At 54.2% G+C, this 19,657-nt stretch overlaps 3 protein-coding genes across 8 annotated transcripts; all 3 read left to right on the top strand.

The window, feature by feature from the left end:
- The first annotated feature begins 110 nt into the window (after positions 1–110).
- NKG7 (natural killer cell granule protein 7) lies at positions 111–1,275 on the top strand. The gene is made up of 4 exons (XM_003997485.6): positions 111–525; positions 606–752; positions 837–971; positions 1,063–1,275. The coding sequence occupies exons 1-4, from the start codon at positions 369–371 to the stop codon at positions 1,119–1,121; spliced, it is 498 nt and encodes a 165-aa protein (XP_003997534.1). The 5' UTR covers positions 111–368; the 3' UTR covers positions 1,122–1,275.
- A 142-nt stretch (positions 1,276–1,417) lies between these two features.
- On the top strand, positions 1,418–4,485 carry CLDND2 (claudin domain containing 2). Of its 6 annotated transcripts, none has more exons than XM_023245528.2 (5): positions 1,418–2,809; positions 3,145–3,326; positions 3,660–3,797; positions 4,023–4,142; positions 4,368–4,485. In XM_023245528.2, the coding sequence occupies exons 2-5, from the start codon at positions 3,158–3,160 to the stop codon at positions 4,439–4,441; spliced, it is 501 nt and encodes a 166-aa protein (XP_023101296.2). In that variant the 5' UTR covers positions 1,418–2,809; positions 3,145–3,157; the 3' UTR covers positions 4,442–4,485. The 6 variants fall into 6 exon arrangements, with proteins under 6 accessions (XP_023101296.2, XP_044902249.1, XP_006940989.2 ...); XM_045046314.1 differs by having other exon boundaries at positions 4,050–4,142; XM_006940927.4 differs by lacking the exon at positions 4,368–4,485 and having other exon boundaries at positions 1,418–2,923; positions 4,023–4,361.
- A 711-nt stretch (positions 4,486–5,196) lies between these two features.
- On the top strand, positions 5,197–18,791 carry ETFB (electron transfer flavoprotein subunit beta). Its single transcript, XM_003997457.5, has 6 exons — positions 5,197–5,355; positions 12,880–13,038; positions 13,151–13,309; positions 15,414–15,476; positions 17,780–17,938; positions 18,578–18,791. Exons 1-6 carry the CDS (start codon positions 5,299–5,301, stop codon positions 18,746–18,748), a joined length of 768 nt encoding a protein of 255 aa, XP_003997506.1. The 5' UTR covers positions 5,197–5,298; the 3' UTR covers positions 18,749–18,791.
- Positions 18,792–19,657: the final 866 nt, after the last annotated feature.

Raw genomic sequence — 19,657 nt, forward strand, 5'->3', positions numbered from 1 at the left:
CCTCCCACCTTGAGGCCCCCAAGCCTCTCACACCTCTTCCAGGAAGCATCCTCTGATGTTAAGGGCTCTAAGGGTGGGAGGTACAGAACCTAAAACAGACAGGCAAGTTCTGAACCACCCCTCAAACCACTGATGAGATGACACTCTCCACCACACACTATGAGGGGACTTGAATCTCCTTGGGGGGAGGGCGTTGTCAGGGTAACCAGGAAGGGAGGGCTTACTGCAAGAGTCAGCTACCGGGAACTGCAGGAGACCACACCAGCCTGGCTTCAAAGGCTTAAAGGCTTCTCTTTCTGGAGCTCAGAGGACACGCGATCACCAGCTTCTTCATCTCCCAGGCCCCAGACACCCAACTGCTCATCTCCATGGAGCTCTGTCGGTCCTTGGCCTTATTCACTGGCTGCCTGGGCCTGGTGTCCATCCTGATCGCTCTGAGCACGGATTTCTGGTTTGTGGCCGTGGGGCCTAACTTTTCATTTCACTCGGGCCTCTGGCCAGAGGGGTTTCACAATATGGTGGCAGGTAAGGGATGGCAGTCTCTTTTGGTGGGGGGCAGAGGGGCTGCGTGAGGGGCGGGCACCCAAATCTTCTCTCTTGCACAGCCTACATCCACGTGACACAGAGCTTCAGCATTCTGGCCGCCCTGTGTGGCCTGGTGTCGGTGATCCTCATGGTCCTGTCCTACATCCCCTCAGTGTCCATTCCGGGCCGCGGGCCCCTTGCCTCCTCTGTCACAGCCTTTGTTGCAGGTAGACTCCAGGCTGTACCTGGGGACTGGGGACTGGTGAGTTCCCACAGAGGTGCTGAGCAGTCTCTCCTGTCTTCATCCTCAGCCATCTTCGTGATGGTGGCCATGGTCGTCTACACCAGTGAGCGGTGGAACCAGTCCCAACACCCCCAGATCCAGTCCTTCTTCTCCTGGTCTTTCTACCTGGGCTGGGTTTCGATGATTCTCTTCCTCTGTGCAGGTAACTGCTGCTCCAGGAACTGGAGACGCCGGCTGGGGGGCCTCTGAGAGAGCAGGGTGGGGCAGGTGTTAACCTCTCTCTGTCACCCCAGGTAGCCTGAGTCTGGGTGCTCATTGCAGTGCCCCCCGGCCTGGCTATGACACCTTGTGAGCGAGAGAGGCGACAACAGCAAGATGAGGCGCTATTCTCTGAAGACACCATCAGGAGCCTCCGGCCCCCGCAGCCCCGCCTCCGGCCCTTACCCCCAGCCCTCCCCCAACCCCTTCATTTGCTTCTTTACCCATTCAACAAACATTTGCTGGGATCTGGTAATTCTGGGATTAATTCCGTCATGACATAAGCGGAGGGCAAGCCAGCTCCATGCTGGGTGACAGAAAGGACTCAGAGCCCTTACCTGTCACCCGTCTGCTACCAGCCGGTATAGGGGCCACTGTGGCCCCGTGTCAGCTCCCTTCCCCAGGCCTTGCCTTTCTCCCTGTTTCCACCTCAAGACCCTGTCCTTTGTCTTTCCCACATTAGTGCTCCTTCCTTCTTTCTCCCTGCTTTTGCCACCCCTGTCTTCACTCTGGTCCTCCTTGCTCATTTCATTCACTCATTCACTCATTCACTCATTCATTCATTCACTCCTTCAGCTGGCTTCTCCTGAGTTCATCCTTTCTGTTGGGTCTCCCTGGGGATGCTGATGGGAACCTGAGACCTGGGCCTTGCCCACGGGGGGCTGCAAGTCCGGTGGGGGAATTGAGACAGCAGTCAGGCGGTGGCAGCGGGGGGGGGGGGAGGTGAGCTTTCTGGGGAGAGGGTGTTTAGGGGTTTCTCGAGGGCCAAGGCAAAGTCATCCGGGCAGTGGGGCCCAAAGGTGTGGAGAGGCTGGAGGTTGTCAGGGGATGGAGAACAGTGCTCTGTGGCAGAATGTGGAATGCAGAGGTCATTGGGGTGTGAGGGTGGAGAGGTGGGTGAGAGCCAGGCCCCTAAGGCCACAGTGACTCTCTCTTGAGAGCAATGGGGGGCTAGAAGAAGGTCGTGAGGTGGGGAGGGACAGCGCCAGCTGCAGGTGCCCTATAGATCCCTCTGGGACATGCAGGGAGGTCAGAAAGGACAAAGGAGCTTGGCAATGCAATGGGTATGACTGGGACCGGAGCATGAGACGGAAAAGAGGGAAGGGGCCAGAAAGATTCAGGGGCCGGAAGGAATGGGACACAGGGATCCAAGGGCTTTGTGGAGTGATGGGCAGGAGGGGGCCAGGTTAGTGCCCAGGGTTCTGGTGCAACCAACTTGGGTGGGATGGTGGGGTCATCCCTGTTTTGGTGGGAGATGTTGAGCTCAGTTGGGATGTGGTTGGCAGGGGTCTGGGACAGAGAAGTGGGCTGGAGATGGTTTGGGTTGCTATCAGAGAATCGGTGGCCGAGGGAGCCGTGGCTGCGAGGGAAACTCATTGGGTAAGAAGGTGCAGGATGGAGATTCCAGGAAAACCAGCCCTGGGAAGTGGAGGGAAGATCAAGAACAGGAGCCTGCATGGGGGTCTGAGAAGGCACAGCCAGAGAGTTGGGGGCCTGGAGAGCTTCTGGGGTCAAAGGAAGAATTTTCAGAAGGATATGGTCTATCGTGTCATGGCCATCTGACTCTGAGCTGTCACTTTGTTAGAAAAGCTGTGTGTGGGGGGGTTTATGTGTGTGTGGGGGGTGTGTGTGTGGGTGTGGGTGGGTGGTTATCTCTTTAAGTGGCTGATGGGAGAGGGGGTTCTGGAACTCCTCCTGCCTCACAGAGACCCAGTCTCCCTTCCCCCACACCTCTGGACTCTGTGTCTAAGAAGCCCCTTGAGCAGGGTGTCAGTCATTTAGGTGGGTGTGTGCATGGGGGTTGGGGGAGGGCACTGGACAGGTTAGAGGCACACTCCACTGGAGGATGGAGATCTTTGAAAGACAGAGAGGTCCTTAAGCTGTGACTCCCTGTGGGTAAGGTCTCAAGGCGTCCAATAGTAGCAGTAGGACATGGGAGAAGGAGGTCTTGGGTTTGGGAAGGGCCTGAGGGAGGGGTCCCCAGACAGGGGTGCTGGGGTGAAGTCTGGGATATGTAGGGACATGTATGTGTGGGTCTCAAGGGCTTGAAAGAGCTGAAAGAGGGGCCTGGGGGTGGGAGGGGTGTTGGCCAATCTTGCGTGTGTGACCCTCTGCAGCAGCCTCCCTGGCATGGGGATGAAGCGGCGCCTTCAGAGCGGGGGCACCTTGCTGGGCTTCTTGGCCCAAATCCTCACGATTCTCTCCACTGCCACCAACTACTGGATTCACTACCCCGGGGGCCACAGTGGCCTGTGGAAGGAGTGTAATGGCGGCATCTGCTCCAACATCCCCTGCCAGAGTGAGGCCCCGCCCGCCCAGATGTCCCCCACTAGACAGACAGCAACCCCCCCCCCCTCCGGCACTGAGCACAGCTGGCCCCCTCGCCTCTCACAACAGCTGGGCACATCCTGCGGCGCCCCCACCCTCACCCCTTCCTCTCCAGTCTCAGATCCACCTGCTCCTCCGCGACAAAGACTACCACGAACCCCCACTTTGGGATCTGCTTCCCTGTTGGGACATTAACCGCCCCTCATGAAGCAACTTGCGAGTCCCTATCCAAACTAGACCGGCGGGTGGGGGGTGGTGGCCCGGGGCGGCACCAGCGCGCGGCTGAGGCGGCCGCTCTCTCCAGCCATGCTGGCGGTGGCGGGCGCGTGCATGGTGCTGGCGGCGTGCTCCGGCGTCGCGGGTTTGGTGATGGGGCTGCGGATTCTGTGCCACGAGGGTGACTCGCGGGGCCAGACTATGAGCGGCACCTTCTTCCTCTGCGGTGAGATGGTAGCGGGCCCCCAGGCATAGGGCGGGCTTGGGAGTTGCGGGGGGCAGGGACCCAGGGTCTTGCACTTGGAGGCTCTCGGAAGGGAATGAGGGGAGGGGCCGGAGACCCAGAGGAGGGCGTGGCTGGGAGGAGGGGGCGTGGCCTGGGCGACGGGCGAGCTCTAGGGCCGCCTCCGCGCTGCGCCCTGGCTACGCTCACCCCGGGCGCGGGGCCCAGGGCTGCTGCTGCTGATCGCCCTGACAGGCTACACCGTCAAGAACGCGTGGAAAAACGACGTCTTCTTCTCATGGTCCTATTTTTCGGGGTGGCTGGCTTTACCCTTCTCTATTCTCGCGGGTAACCTGGACAGCGGGAAGAGGGTGGAGGAGACTGCCCTGAGCACCCCCCTCCCCATAGACTCCCCGTCGCCCTCCCAGGGACTCCCCAGCACACTCCGCTCCCGACTCCCGCACACCCGGCAGGATCGCCCTTAGAGCTCCGAACCCCCGTCCCCGGGGCGCTCCCGGTCATCCGCCCCAGGACCCACCGTCCCCCACCCGCCCTCCGCTCCTCTCCCGCCAGGCTTCTGCTTTCTGCTGGCGGACATGATCGTGCAGAGCACGGACGCCATCAGCGGATTCCCCGTGTGCTTGTGACCGCAGCCTGCCTGGGGCAGAATAAAGGAACGGCTTTCACCGCCGCGGCTCGTGTGTCTTTCTGGGGGACACGAACGCACGTGGGAACACGTGGGGGACACGAACGCACGAACGCACGTGGGAACATGGATATGAAGAGGACGGGGGACCGGGACACGGGGATCCCTGGGGCCTCAGGGAGGACATAAGCACATGAACCTACAGGGAACGTGGAACATGGGGACACGAGCTTGGAGTGGACAAGGCACACGGACTGGGAGGGGGAACGGGAATCAGGGGTAGTGGGGTCAGGAGCGCACAAGGTCGTTTGGAGGGGATGTAGGGACTTGCAGGGTAAACGAGTATAGGGGAACATAAGGGGCATGATCATGGGACGAGGAACATGGCAAAAAGAAAATGGGGAGACACAAGAGGACGTAGGGGACACGAGCATGGCGACTTGTACAGTTGAGGAAAAGGCGGGGGACTGGGGAAGGGGATAAATCGAGGACACTGGGAAAAGTTTAGAATTCGTGGGAGGAACGATGCTCCACTCCGGGAGCATCTCCATACGCTCACGGCCTTTCCCCTAGTTCCCGGCCACGCCCCCTCCTCTAGGTCCATTTCCTTTCCCCTCGGGTCCCGCCTCTTTGTCCAAGATTCCTTCCCTATTGGCCCCGATCCTCTTGCCACACCTGCCTCCCTTCCGGGCCTCCGGTTGGTCCTCTGTTGGGGCGGAGGCGGGCACCACAGCGGTTGACTGGCTGGCTGCGTGGGGCGCAGGCGCAGAGAGGGGCGGGGTGCGGGGGCGGGACGAGAAGTCTCGATCTGGGCGCCCAGCGAGCTCACTGACCCCGGCAGGTGGCAGAGGCAGGAAGATGGCGGAGCTGCGTGCGCTCGTGGCTGTCAAGAGGGTCATCGACTTCGCTGTGAAGGTGACCGCCCCCCCCCAACCTCCCCGAATCCTGCGGCCGTGTGCTTCCGGGGTCACTGTATGGGAGGTCTTCTCGTACCTCTGATCTCTCCCGCTCTTCCCCCAAACGTCAAAGTACACCAGAGGGCAAAGATCAAGGACTGTGCGGTTCAGACTTCAGATCTCTCTTCATTCAGACCAGGCCCCTCTGGGGTCATGACCCCGTTCCCTTTTCTCGAGTCTGGACTCGCTGTCTTCATAGGGTGCAGTGCGAGTTACCTTCTCTATTTCTTACCTGCTGGAGGTGTCATGGCCCCTATTTATTAACACATGGAGAAACTGAGGCACCGAGAGGTCACTCAGCTAGGATGGGATAGAGCTGAGATTTCCGCTCCAGGTCTGTCTGACTCCTCAACCCAACTAAATGCTTTGCACACAAGCCACACTTTAACCTTTAGGCTGCTTTGCACACTCCGTTGATTATTCCAATACCGGGCGCTGTGGGAACCCAGAAACTGTCTTTTACCCTACGTAGCCACAGGGTGAGTGAAGAGGTCCTGCTGGGAAGGGAGGGTGAAGTGTTTGCTGGAGACGGAATCCCGTCGGACTGAGCTGGTGGAATGAGCCCCATTCTCCATGAGGGGGCTGGGGGCAGCGTCTCTGAGGGCCTGGCTTGCCCCCAGAGAGAAGCTGGTCTGGACAGAGGTGAATCAGACGCAGTCTCGCAGGCCCGTGTCTCCTATTACTTGGCTTAAAGCAGACTGAAGGTGGTGACTGCCCATCCACGTGTGTCCCCACCATCAGACTGGGGTTCCACCTCTGCGTCTCCAGCATTGCCCAGCATAGGACCTAGCTTGCCAGAGGCCTCGGGATGCATGAAACCAGGGCCCCTGCCAGTTTGGGGGGTGGGGTGGGCAGGAGGTCCCGGCAGCCGGGCTTGGCGTGGAAGCTTCAGTGATCATAACTGCCCATGTGTAGTGAGCGATTACTACGATTACTACGGAGGAGCAGGGCTCCAAGTCCTTGGCAGAGATTAACCCATTCAGTGCTTTCAAAAGCTGCTAGGTATTATCAGTCCCGTTAGACAGGTGAGGAAACTGAGAACCGTGGAGGTTCTGTTACCTGCCAGGTCACCCCACTCCAGGCAGCCAGAGTCAGAATCACAAGTGCAGGCAAGTCCCGCTCTGGTCTCTCCTCCTCTCCTTTTCACTCAGCAGCTGGGAGGCCTGATGACAGCAAATGGCAGGGATGTTGCTCGGGGTTCTGGGACCTGCCCTCCTCGTTTCCTCCGACCTGTAACTGTTCCTTCGGGCTCCGTCGCCCCCTGGGTCTCCTTCTGCCCCAGTCCTGGTCTCCATGGCCTGAGATGCCTAGGTCATATCTGTCTCCCCGACCCGGCAGGCTCCAGTTTCATGGGCTTTGGGTCGCAGCCGCATCCAGCACGGGGACTGGCATGGGTGTGTGCCGAATGAGAGAACAAAGAGGGGGGTGTCAGCTGCTGTCCTGTCCCTCCGTTCCATCCTCTCCCAGCCTCACAGCTCTTCCTGCACCGGGAGCTGCCCCGAGGCTCCCCAGCACCTCAGGACAAAGTCCCAGCCCCTCAGTGTTTGAGACCCTTCGTGGTCCAGCCTTGGCCCCTGTTCTGCCGTCCACGGTGCCCTGTTCCTCCCTTACCCCTTGTGCTTCCATAGCTCCCACCTAATCTTTCCTGACAGACAGGGCCCCTTCTTGGCTTGGGCCCTTGTCCCCGCTGGGCCTTCTGCTTGGATACCCTTCCCTCTCCAGCCCTACTTGTACCTCCCTTGTCCCGCTTAACGCCGATCTGTCAATCGCATCGGCATTTAGTGATTCTCTGGTATCCCCTGTCCCAACCCTCTCATGCTCCTTGTTGTGTCCTTGGACACTCCTGCAGCCCCCTGGGCTTGCCTCTCTGCACTCTTCTCCCACACTGGATTGGGATCCTCTGTCCACCCAGATGTCCCCTCCCCCCACTGGTGGCCCCTCAGGGTGCATGCACTTGGTTCCACTCTTGCCTCACTTGTCACCTTCTCTGGGAGGCCTGCCCTGGATCCTGACTTAAAGTTGCAACCCCCATTGTTCCCGTCCCCTCCCTGGCTGTAATTTCACCCATACTCTTGTCTCTTTGTAATCTCTCATTTACTGATTGCTCTCTTGAGTGTCTGTCTCTCCTTCCAGAATTCCAGCTCCAGGGAGGGGAGGAGGGTCTGTCTGATGTAGTCACTGCTGTCTTAGTCATTGGTTCCCTCACAAGAACGGTTCAGAGCCAACTCCAGGCCAGCTGCCTGGGTCAGCTTCCTACTATGTGACCTTGGGGAGCTGTGTAACCACTCTGAGCCTTATTTTCCTCCACCCTACAACGGGGATAACAAGAGTACCTCCTGAATTGGGTGGCGGTGAAGATCGGATAAGCTCTTAGAATAGTGCCTGGCTATGGGGCGCCAGGGTGGCTCCGTCGGTTGAGCGTCCAGCCTCAGCTCAGGTCATGATCTCACGGATTGTGAGTTCGAGCCCCGCCTTGGGCTCTGTGCTGACAGCTTGGAACCTGCTTCGGATTCTGTGTCTCCCCGTCTCTGCCCCTCTCCCCACTTGCACTCTGTCTCTCTCTCTCTCTCTCAAAAACAAGTGTTGGCTGGCACGCAGTGAATATTGTTATTATTGATAGTACTAGTAATGCAAGTTTATTTAGTCATTTGTTCAGAAACAGATGCTGTGCTCAGTGTGTGTCCGTGTGCACGTCTGTGATTGTGTGTTTAGGGTATTACTCAATAGGCAACCAGCGACACTCAGTTCTGGCCCATGAGGCTGTACCCTTCAGAGTTTCTTTCAAGGCCCGGGGAGAGGCCAAGTCGATTTTGCATTCATGATTTGGTATGCATTTTCTATTTATTTATGTATTTATATTTTTCTTATTTTTTATTTTATTTTATTCTTTTTTTTTTCAGTATATGAAATTTATTGTCAAATTGGTTTCCATACAACACCCAGTGCTCATCCCAAAAGGTGCCCTCCTCAATACCCATCACCCACCCTCCCCTCCCTCCCACCCCCCATCAACCCTCAGTTTGTTCTCAGTTTTTAAGAGTCTCTTATGCTTTGGCTCTCTCCCACTCTAACCTCTTTTTTTGTTTTTTTTTTTTCCCCTCCCCCATGGGTTTCTGTTAAGTTTCTCAGGATCCACATAAGAGTGAAAACATATGGTATCCGTCTTTCTCTGTATGGCTTATTTCACTTAGCATCACACTCTCCAGTTCCATCCATGTTGCTACAAAGGGCCATATTTCGTTCTTTCTCATTGCCCTGTAGTACTCCATTGTGTATATAAACCACAATTTCTTTATCCATTCATCAGTTGATGGACATTTAAGCTCTTTCCATGATTTGGCTATTGTTGAGAGTGCTGCTCTAAACATTGGGGTACAAGTGCCCCTATGCATCAGTAGTCCTGTATCCCTTGGGTAAATTCCTAGCAGTGCTACTGCTGGGTCATAGGGTAGGTCTATTTTTAATTTTTTGAGGAACCTCAACACTGTTTTCCAGAGTGGCTGCACCAGTTTGCATTCCCACCAACAGTGCAAGAGGGTTCCCGTTTCTCCACATCCTCTCCAGCATCTATAGTCTCCTGTTTTATTCATTTTGGCCACTCTGACTGGCATGAGATGATATCTGAGTGTGGTTTTGATTTGTATTTCCCTGATGAGGAGCAACGTTGAGCACCTTTTCATGTGCCTGTTGGCCATCCGGATGTCTTCTTTAGAGAAGTGTCTATTCATGTTTTCTGCCCATTTCTTTACTGGATTATTTGTTTTTCGGGTGTGGAGTTTGGTGAGCTCTTTATAGATTTTGGATACTAGCCCTTTGTCTGATATGTCATTTGCAAATATCTTTTCCCATCCCGTTGGTTGCCTTTTAGTTTTGTTGGTTGCTTCCTTTAATGTGCAGAAGCTTTTTATCTTCATAAGGTCCCAGTAATTCATTTTTGCTTTTAATTCCCTTGCCTTTGTGGATGTGTTGAGTAAGAGATTTCTACGGCTAAGGTCAGAGAGGTCTTTTCCTGTTTTCTCCTCTAGGGTTTGGATGGTTTCCTGTCTCACATTCAGGTCCTTTATCCATTTTGAGTTTATTTTTGTCAATGGTGTGAGAAAGTGGTCTAGTTTCAACCTTCTGCATGTTGCTGTCCAGTTCTCCCAGCACCATTTGTTAAAGAGACTGTCTTTTTTCCAATGGATGTTCTTTCCTGCTTTGTCAAAGATGAGTTGGCCATACGTTTGTGGGTCTAGTTCTGGGGTTTCTATTCTATTCCATTGGTCTATGTTTCTGTTTTTGTGCCATATTTTATTTTATTCTTAAAAAAAATTTTTTTAATGTTTATTTATTTTTGAGAGAGAGACACACACAGAGTATGAGTGGAGGAGGGGCAGAGAGAGAGGGAGACACAGAATCCGAAGCGGGCTCCGGGCTTTGAGCTGTCAGCACAGAGCCCAAGGCTGAACCCACGATCCGTGAGATCATGACCTGAGCTGAAGTCGGACACTTAACTGTCCGAGCCACCCAGGCACCCCTATTTTTTATTTTTTTAAATATTTACTTATTTTTGAGAGAGACCGAGAGAGAGAGAGAGACAGAGAGAGAGGCAGAGCACACGTGGGGGAGGAGCAGAGAGAGAGAGGGAGACACAGAATTGAAAGCAGGCTCCAGGCTCTGAGCTGTCAGCACAGAGCCCGACGTGGGGCTCAAACTCATGAACCGTGAGATCATGACCTGAGCCGAAATCGGACACTCAACCAGCTGAGCCACCCAGGTGCCCCAGCTGCATTTTCTTAAAGCAGATCCTCCAAAGGATAGAAACCTCAGGCCCCAGAAAACCTGTTTCCATCTCTGGGCCTTACCTCAACCAGCCATGTGTTCCTCGGTTCTGGGAGGACACGGCCTTTTCCCCTTCCCCTTGTTCCTTCTGCGCTTGGGACGGCTGGCACCTCCTCTTCCTTCAGGTCACACCTGTCACCTCCGTGAGGATGTTGGTCCTCTTTGCCTGCCCCAGACGCGATCTCCCGTAGAAGGGTCTCAGTCCTGACCACCACCTTGACCGTCGGTTGTGGGCATCTCTCCCTGCCCATCGCCTCACTGTCTGGCCTTGGCCGTCCTGAATCACAGAGAAGTCCTTGAGCTGTGTCAAGAGTTCAGGGACGGCTTTCAGAAGTCACTTTACGAACACCTGCTCCTGTGTCCTGGGCCACGGATAGTAGGACCGGCTCTCCTACCTCTCGAGGGCCCATCTGGCAGCCTGGAGAGTCTCACGATTCCCAAGTCAGACTTGGAGTGAGGCTCTACTTCCTTGTGGTGTCATCCTGGGCAAGGCCCTTGGCCTCTCTGTGCCTCAGTTGGCCCATCTGTACAGTAGGGATGGGAATGGCAGTAACTAACCTCCTAGGCTGTCAGGACAGTTACATGAGTTCACGCACGTAATAAAGCCCTCGGGGCAGTCGATGCCTGCCGGGGTCATGGCTGTTTCTGTTGAACGTTAATAGTTTGCATCTTTAAGAGACACACGTCCTGACTCATCTCCTTTGACTGATAAAACCTCATTATTTAAAATAATTTGGAAAAAAAAAGAAAAAAAAAAAAAAAAAGACCGGCACTGAATTTTGAGACCATCCATTGTTTCCTGACTTAGATAATTGAACTCAACAGTGTTTTCGAAGCTTCAAATCTCTGGCTTGAAAGGTCTTCCGTGGAGAAGATGAGCGGGCACCTTTCCCTGGTGCCGGTGCCAGAGGGCTCTCATCCCCTTCTGCTTGGGCGTGGGCAGCTTGGTGCCCGGGGTCTTGCCAGAGCGAGAGTGGGCTCGGGGCCCTCCACCAGCCCCCTGGCCCGTCAGCCAGCCTCTTACTGCGGGGGGCTGCTTTCCTGTTTAAAGGGGAGACCTATGTCTTGGATTTTATTTTTGTAACAAGAGGGCTTTTGTGTTTTATTTTTTATTTTTTTTTCATGTTTTTATTTATTTTTGAGAGAGAGAGACTGAGAGCGAGAGGGGGAGGGAGAGGGAGACACAGAATCCGAAGCAGGCTCCGGGCTCTGAGCTGTCACAACAGAGCCCGATGTGGGTCTCGAACTCACAAATCATGAGATCATGACCTGAGCCGAGGCTGGACGCTTAACTGACTGAGCCACCCAGTTGCCCCTTTTGTGTTTTAGTTTCTATGCTGTTTACAAGTGTTTGAGCAGTTCTTCTTTTTTTTTTTTTAATGTTTATTCATTTTCGAGAGAAAGAGAGACACTTTGTGAGAGGGGAAAGGGCAGAGAGAGAGGGAGACACAGAATCCAAAGCAGGCTCCAGGCTCCGAGCTGTCAGCACGGAGCCCCACGCGTAGCTCGAACTCACGAACTGTGAGATCACGACTTGAGCCGAAGTCGGACACTTAACCGACTGAGCCACGCAGGCGCCCCTACAAGTGTTTGAGCAGTTTTAATGCAGGTTCTCACACGTGCATCTGACAAGTTCTTTTTTGTGCAGGAACCTACAATATGCCAGGTGCTACGCTAGACCTGTGAGTACAGTCGTGAACAGAGCTGACAGAAATCCCTGTCCTCAGGGACTTGACATTCTAAGGGAGAGAAGATCGATAGTAAATCTATATAAGTACAGCATAGGGGCGCCTGGGTGGCTCAGTCAGTTAAGCGTCCGACTTTGGCTCAGGTAATGATCTCGTGGTTCGTGAGTTCGAGCCTTATGTCGGGCTTGTGCTGACAGCTCAGAGCCTGGAGCCCGCTTCGGATTCTGTGTCTTCCTCTCTCTCTTCCCCTCCCCCACTCACACGCTGTCTCTCTCCCTCTCTCTCTCTCTCTCAAATATAAATTAAAGCCTTAAAAAAATTAAAAGGAAATGTCAGGGTATGGTGTGCAAAGTAAGGGTAAGTATTGTTCAGCAAACCTCACATTCTGGTGGCATTCGTATTTATATGCAGGTATATGTTACGTGTTTGTTTTTTTTGTTTGTTTGTTTGTTTTTTTAATTTTTTTTTTCAACGTTTATTTATTTTCTTGGGACAGAGAGAGACAGAGCATGAACGGGGGAGGGGCAGAGAGAGAGGGAGACACAGAATCGGAAGCAGGCTCCAGGCTCTGAGCCATCAGCCCAGAGCCTGACTCAGGGCTCGAACTCACGGACCGCGAGATCGTGACCTCGCTGAAGTCGGACGCTTAACCGACTGCGCCACCCAGGCGCCCCTATGTTACGTATTTGTAATATACTCCTGAGTATTGAAGATGCATTTCTCACCGTGGGTTATGGTAAACAGAAATTGGCGAAACATGCTTTCAAGGCCCAAGGAACAGAGCAGTGACGGATCAGGATGAGATGTCAGAGGTCCCCGGTGCTTAGCACATGTCTGAATGACACAATGAGAAGGTGACCCTCCACCTGCCTGTGGGACCCTGGGCAAGGCCCTGCCCCTTTCCCTGTCATCCCCATTCGGCCCTTGCCTTCCCCGACCCCCTGACCCTGGCCCTTCCCTTCCTGGCTGGGCAGATCCGGGTAAAGCCTGACAAGACGGGCGTGGTCACAGATGGCGTGAAGCACTCCATGAACCCTTTCTGTGAGATCGCCATGGAGGAGGCCGTGCGGCTCAAGGAGAAAAAGCTGGTGAAAGAGGTCATCGCTGTCAGCTGTGGGCCTGCCCAGTGCCAGGTGGGAGAGGGTGCTGGGACCCTGAGTCCCGGGTCTGAGGGGGGAGGGACGGGACCAGGCTCCTGGGTACCCCTTGGGGCTACAAGCCAAGCCGAGGCCCTTCTCCTGGCAGGAGACCATCCGCACTGCTCTGGCCATGGGCGCAGACCGAGGCATCCACGTGGAGGTGCCCGCTGCAGAGGCAGATCGCCTGGGTCCCCTGCAGGTGGCCCGGGTCCTGGCCAAGCTGGCAGAGAAGGAGAAGGTAGACCTGGTGCTGCTGGGCAAGCAGGTAAGTGTGCCCATCCCCCCCCCCCCCCCCATCCCTGCTCAGGACTGGCGGCCGGGTGGGCAGGAGCTGAGGCTTCAGGGGACCCAGGCTGGGTGGAGAGTTTGAGCAGGGTGGGCAGGGTGACGGGTGGTGGGGGGGGGGGTCCTATGGGGTAAAGTGGGAGCCCTGGGGGCTGTGGCAATGGTCTGGGTGGGGGAAAGAGAGGCTTGATGGGACAGAGCAGAGAGACCTGTGGCTGGAGGGGCAGCGCTTGAGCTGCAGGGAGTGAGGGGAGGCGGAGGGGAGGTGAAGGTGGTGCTGGGGTCTGGCTGGGAGGGACAGAGAGGAAAGTTGTGGGAGAACTGAGGCTGTGAGGAATAGGCTGGAAGGGGAGAGACTGGAGGCCAGGGGCTTGGGGAGGAGCTTGGGGGCTAACATTGAGCTAGAACGCTACCTACCACGTGGCACCCCCACCTGGGCTGGGTGTGTGTCTGGCTCAGCTGTTCCCTCTGGAGGCCGGGCAAACGACAGCCTTCCTTTGGGTAGCCTGCCCACACCCTCCCATTTGAGATAGACATTGTGGCCTCACCCAGGGAGGGGCAGAGGATCTTCAGAAGAGACCCAGAAGACAGTAGTGGGAGGGGAGAGATCTAGGGGCGGGGGCTTAGGGACAAAGGCTGAGAAAGAATGTGAGAGACTGAGAGATCAGACAGGGCACTGGGATCGCACGGGAGGCTCAGAGGTAGAGCCAGGGCCCTGGTGGGAAAAGACAGGGATCCCAGCAGGCTGGATCGGTCCCTGGGGAGAGGCAGAGGCTGATGAGTCTATGTAGGTTGTTGGGTGTCCTGCCCAAGTCAGACAGTGGAAAACGAGAGATGACAAACAGCAAAGGAATCAGTAGAAGTCAGTAAGCTGAGGCAGGGGGCCTAACCAGAGAACAGGCCAAAAAGGCACGGTCTGGGTAGGCTCAGGGCTCTGGGGACCCAGGTCTCTCACCAGCGCCCCAGGACACTGGTGCTGGCATCGTGGCCTCTTGATGCCCCCTCCGTTCTCTGGTGGGTCTCAGACTCATGTCCTGCCTGTCCTGGTTGTCAGGGACAGTTTCTGGGACCAGGGCCTCCAACTGGGAAGATACAGGATAAACTGGTCAGGACAGTCTTTTTTTTTTTTTTTTTTTTCAACGTTTATTTATTTTGGGGACAGAGAGAGACAGAGCATGAACGGGGAGGGGCAGAGAGAGAGGGAGACACAGAATCGGAAACAGGCTCCAGGCTCTGAGCCATCAGCCCAGAGCCTGACGCGGGGCTCGAACTCACGGACCGCGAGATCGTGACCTGGCTGAAGTCGGACGCTTAACCGACTGCGCCACCCAGGCGCCCCAGGACAGTCTTTATTATAGGTGGCAGGGTCAGAATCAAACTGGCAGAAGCCAAAAAGTGAACCTGTTAGCTATATAATTCAAGCTTCAGGCATGGCTTGATCCAGGTTCACATGTCAGCTCTAGGCTCCGCTCCTCTGTCTTGTTTTTTTTTTACCTTCTGCACCTCCAGGCCCATATCTCAGGAGCCCAGCAACCTCAGCAGAAACAAAAGAGCCTCTTTCCCAAGAGCTTCAGGAACACTTCCAGAGCTGACTCTTCATTGGTCCAGCTTGAGTCAAGTACCAATCCCTGAACCAATCACTAGGGTCAGGGGTGGTTCCTACTCACTCAGTTCCCCAGTGCAGCTGGCCCGGGTTCTGGCTCATAGGAGGCTTCTGTGAATTATACAGGGGGCAAAGATTTGGCACTGCGGATGCCAGATGTCCTTGTGTGCCCCGGGACAGGTGACTGCCTCTCACCAGGCCCAAGTGAAGGGATGGGGTCATTCTAGGCCAGGAGTCAGCAAACTATGGCCCATGGTCACCGCTGATTTTATAAAGCTTTATAAACAACCACCAAGCTTGTTGCTTTATACAGGCACATTTCTATCTATGGCTGCTTGTGTACCACCGTGGCCGAGTTGCATCGCTGTGACTGAGACCGCATGATATTGAGAAAATGTTTGCTAATCCCCATCTAGACAAAGGCCCAAACGGTGTGTGAAAAGACCCATTGTCATACAGTCTTCTCTCTTTCTCCACTCAGGCCATCGATGATGACTGTAACCAGACGGGGCAGATGACCGCTGGATTTCTAGACTGGCCACAGGTGAGGCTGGAGTGAGGAGTACCTTCTGCGGGCTAGACCTGGGGGCTCAGAACAGGGCCACCCTTGTCCCTGCCTTTCTGGAGGAAGGCATGTGCAAGGATGGCTACTCCTGCTGGCAGGAAGGAGAAGTGCACAGCCAGGACGCCAGGCCTCGTCCAGGCCTTTGGTGCTCTGTCTTCAGCCCTGTCACTCTCCAACCACACATCAACGTCATCCCTGCCTCAGGGCCTGTGCACTTGCTCAACCCAGAACATGGTTCCCTCAGATTGCCTCATGCCTTTCCCACTCTCTCCTTTAGGTCTGTGCTCAGTTATTACCTCTTTAGAGAGGCCTTCCTTACCCACCCTGTATGAAATCCTCATGTCCCCTCCTCAGTTCCAGATTCCCCACTCCCCACCTCTGCCAGTCCAGTAGAAACACGAGCCACCTAGGTAATTTAGAATTTTTCACAGCCAGATTAAAAAAGTAAAAAGAATCCGGCAAAATGAATTGCAATAATATTTTATTTAACCTAACACATCTAAAATATTATCATCTCAACATATAATCAATATAAAAACTCCTGAGCTCTGTCATATTCTTTTTTCTTTTTGTATGACGTCTTCAGAATCCAGTGTGGATTTTATTTCATTTTATTTTATTTTATTTTATTTTATTTTATTTTATTTTATTTTATTTTTTTTAAGTTTAGTTATTTTGAGAGAGAGTGAGAGTGGAGGAGGGACAGAGAGAGAGGAAGAACGAGAGAATCCCAAGCAGGCTCCCTGCTGTCAGCATAGAACCCAACATGGGGCTCAAACTCACAGACCACGAGATTATGACCTGAGCTGAAATCAAGAGTCAGATGAGTACTCGACTGAACCACCCAGGCACCCCTCCAGGGTGGATTTTATATCTACAGCACATCTCCATTCAGATGCTGAATTTTCATCAGAAATACTTAATTTAGATTCCTAAAATCCACAGTTGAAAACGTAGATTCACACACCCAGGTTGTCCCAAACACACTTCAAAGTTTTCCAGTGATCGCATTGAGTATTTTTTTAAATAGCTTTGTTGAGATGTAAGTGGTCTACAATAAACTGCACATTTTTTTTCTTTTTAATTTTATTTTTTATTTTTTAAAATTTACATCAAACATACGGAACCCTTCACGAATTTGTGTGTCATCCTTGCGCGGGGGTGGTGCTAATCTCTGTCGGTTCGTAGGATCGAGCCCGGCATCCAGCTCTGCACTGACAGCCTGCTAGGGATTCTCTCCTCCTCTCTGTCCCTCCCCCGGTTGCATGCATGCACGCACATGCTCTCTAAACAAACAAACAAACAAACAAACAAGCGAACGAACAAACTTAAAAAAAAAATAAAGTAAGATGAAAAATTCCATCCCTCAATCACACGAGCCACATTTCACATGCTCAGAACACGCGTGAGTCCACTTGATTACCGTTATTACTTGGTTACCGGTCACTTGGTTACCAGCAGTCTTCCCGGCCAGGATAAATGTCCGTGAAAGCCCAGGCCTTGTTGGTCATGTTCACTGTATATCCCCAGGGCTGGCTCATGGGGTGTTCGGATGAGACTAGGGGTGACGGAACATCCCGGCTAAGACTTGAAAGGTTTGTCCAGTGAGTGAGCGAATGGAGACAACTGGCTGATTAGACAGAGAGGGTGTAGGTACATCAGGAAATGTTGATTCAGGACTGAGGCACAGAGGGGCGTTGGCGAGAGTGTGGGCGTGGGCGCTGAGCAAAGAAGATGGGGTCCCAGCAGGTGTTTCGAGGGTCAAGGTGAGCACATGAGTCTGTTGTTACCCCAGCAGAGGGGCCTCGAAGGGAACTCCTGGGGACAGAATGGTGGGTAGTGGGAGCATGACATGGAGCTTAGAGCCAGACTGCCAGCTCTTGGGTGACAGCACATTTTTGAGCCTCGCCCTGCCTCAATTTTCCTCATCTGTAAAGTGGGGATAATAGCGTTTCCCGTATAGAGTTCCTGAGGGCCTGATGACTTAGTGCGTGGAAGTTGTTTACACGCAATACATGTTCATCATTATTAAGGAAGGTTAATAATAGGTCGGAACCTAACTGGCAGGTTCAGGTCATTAAGACCTACACGTTGGCTGCCAGTGAAAGTACAGATTTTTGAGATTCCCTTTCTGTGGCATCTTCCTGTTTGTGAACTTGATGTCTAAAGGTTACCTTGCAGGACTCTCTTCTGTTCTCTCATTCATTCAATCACCTGTGCATGTGCTCACGTCGCTCTGTGCCTGCCGTGAATTAACCTCACCCACCCTCCCATCTCCCCAGGGCACATTCGCCTCCCAGGTGACACTGGAAGGGGACAAGGTGAAAGTGGAGCGGGAGATTGACGGGGGCCTGGAGACCCTGCGCCTGAAGCTGCCTGCCGTGGTGACCGCCGACCTGCGGCTCAACGAACCTCGCTATGCCACGTTGCCCAACATCATGGTGAGCACTTAGCAGATGGGTCACCAAGGGCCCAAGGATGCATGAGTGCATTGCACGCCCAGGGACTTCTTGTACGAAGGAAGGGATCATCACCCTGCGGAAAGGAAGAGTTTACTGTTCATCTTGGCTTGTAGGATGGGTTCATTGGGTCATTTTAGCCAATAGGGAGAGTTTAGTGTGCCATCTTAGCCAATAGGAAGGGCATCATCTCAACCAATAGGAAAGGTACAGTAGATCATCTCAGCCAATAGGAAGGGCATCATCTCAGCCAATAGGAAGGGTACAGTGGATCATCTCAGCCAATAGGAAGGGTTCAGTGGATCATCTCAGCCACCAGGGAGAGTTCAGTGGGTCGTCTCAGAAGGGTGGGTTCCGTGGGTCAGATGGGCCGGACTCATTAAGCTAGAAGGTTGAGTTTGGGAGTCCATTTCAGCCCGTGAAGGGCTTCTCAAGACAGCTAAGTAAACAGGGACCCTCAGCAGAAGGGCTTCCCAGTAGGTCATGTCTGTCTGGCTAGCGGGGTCCAGAAAAGTTCGGGCAATGGGATTGGTTCTGCAGACATGGCACTCGTGGGTGGGAGGCTGTGGGAGGCTGGGCAGGGCTTCAGCAGCCCTGTGAACTGTCACTGCCCATGTGCAGAAAGCCAAGAAAAAGAAGATTGAGGTCATCAAGCCCGGAGACCTGGGTGTGGACCTTACCTCCAAGCTCTCCGTGGTTAGTGTGGAGGACCCGCCCCAGCGCACGGCCGGCGTCAAGGTGGAGACCACGGAGGACCTGGTGGCCAAGCTGAGGGAGATTGGGCGGATTTGAGCCCCTTCCCTGACACTCAGCAATAAAACTATGACCCTCCCGACGACCGTCTCTGTTAACTCATTCCGTGGAGACCTGTTCTTTGATTCATTCAACAAACATTTACTTAAGTCTCCCGTGTGCCAGGCCCTGTGCTGGGTGATGCCGGGGACCCAGGTGAGTCACATCCAGTCCCTGAGAAGCTTCCACGTTGGGGGGGGGGGGGGTGGTTGGGATGGACGTGGGCAGAGCCAGCTGTAAGCAGAGGTGACACCACACACTGAGGAGCCCACCTGGGGCGTCTGACCTGGAACGTGGGGTCGGAGACTTCCCAGGTAGATGGCATCCTAGTTGAATTCCTGAAGGACGAAGATCAGTGAGGGGGTGTCACGCTGCAGAGCTTTTGCTGGGAACTCGCAGGTGCCAGGCCCCCGTGGAGACTTGGGGAACAGGAGACAGCACGGCTGGAAGTTCTGGTTGGGGACACAGACAACATGTAAGGTGGGGATGAGGAGCCGGGGCCTGGAGTCACACTCTGATTTCATTATTTTATTTTTTTGAAGTGTATTTATTTATTTTTGAGAGAGAGCGCGTGTGCACGTGCCCGGAGGAGGGGCAGAGAGGGAGGGAGAGAATCCCAAGCAGGCTCTGCGCTGTCAGCACGGAGCCCGACGCGGGGCTCAATCCCACGAACCGTGAGATCGTGACCTGAGCCGAAATCAAGAGTCAGATGCTCAACCGACTGAGCCCCCCCAGGCGCCCCTGATTTTAGATCCTCCCTCAACTTTCCCAGCTGTGGGATCTTGAGTGAGTTACCTTGCATCTCTGAGTTCCGGTTTCCTCATCCGGCTGATCAAAATAGTAAGAGCTTAGTGTAGTGGTTAAGGGCTTGGGGTCTGGATCCTGAGGCCCTGGCAAGTTCCTCCTCTC

This window comes from Felis catus, chromosome E2 (assembly GCF_018350175.1).
Source record: "Felis catus isolate Fca126 chromosome E2, F.catus_Fca126_mat1.0, whole genome shotgun sequence".
Lineage (NCBI taxonomy): Eukaryota > Metazoa > Chordata > Mammalia > Carnivora > Felidae > Felis > Felis catus.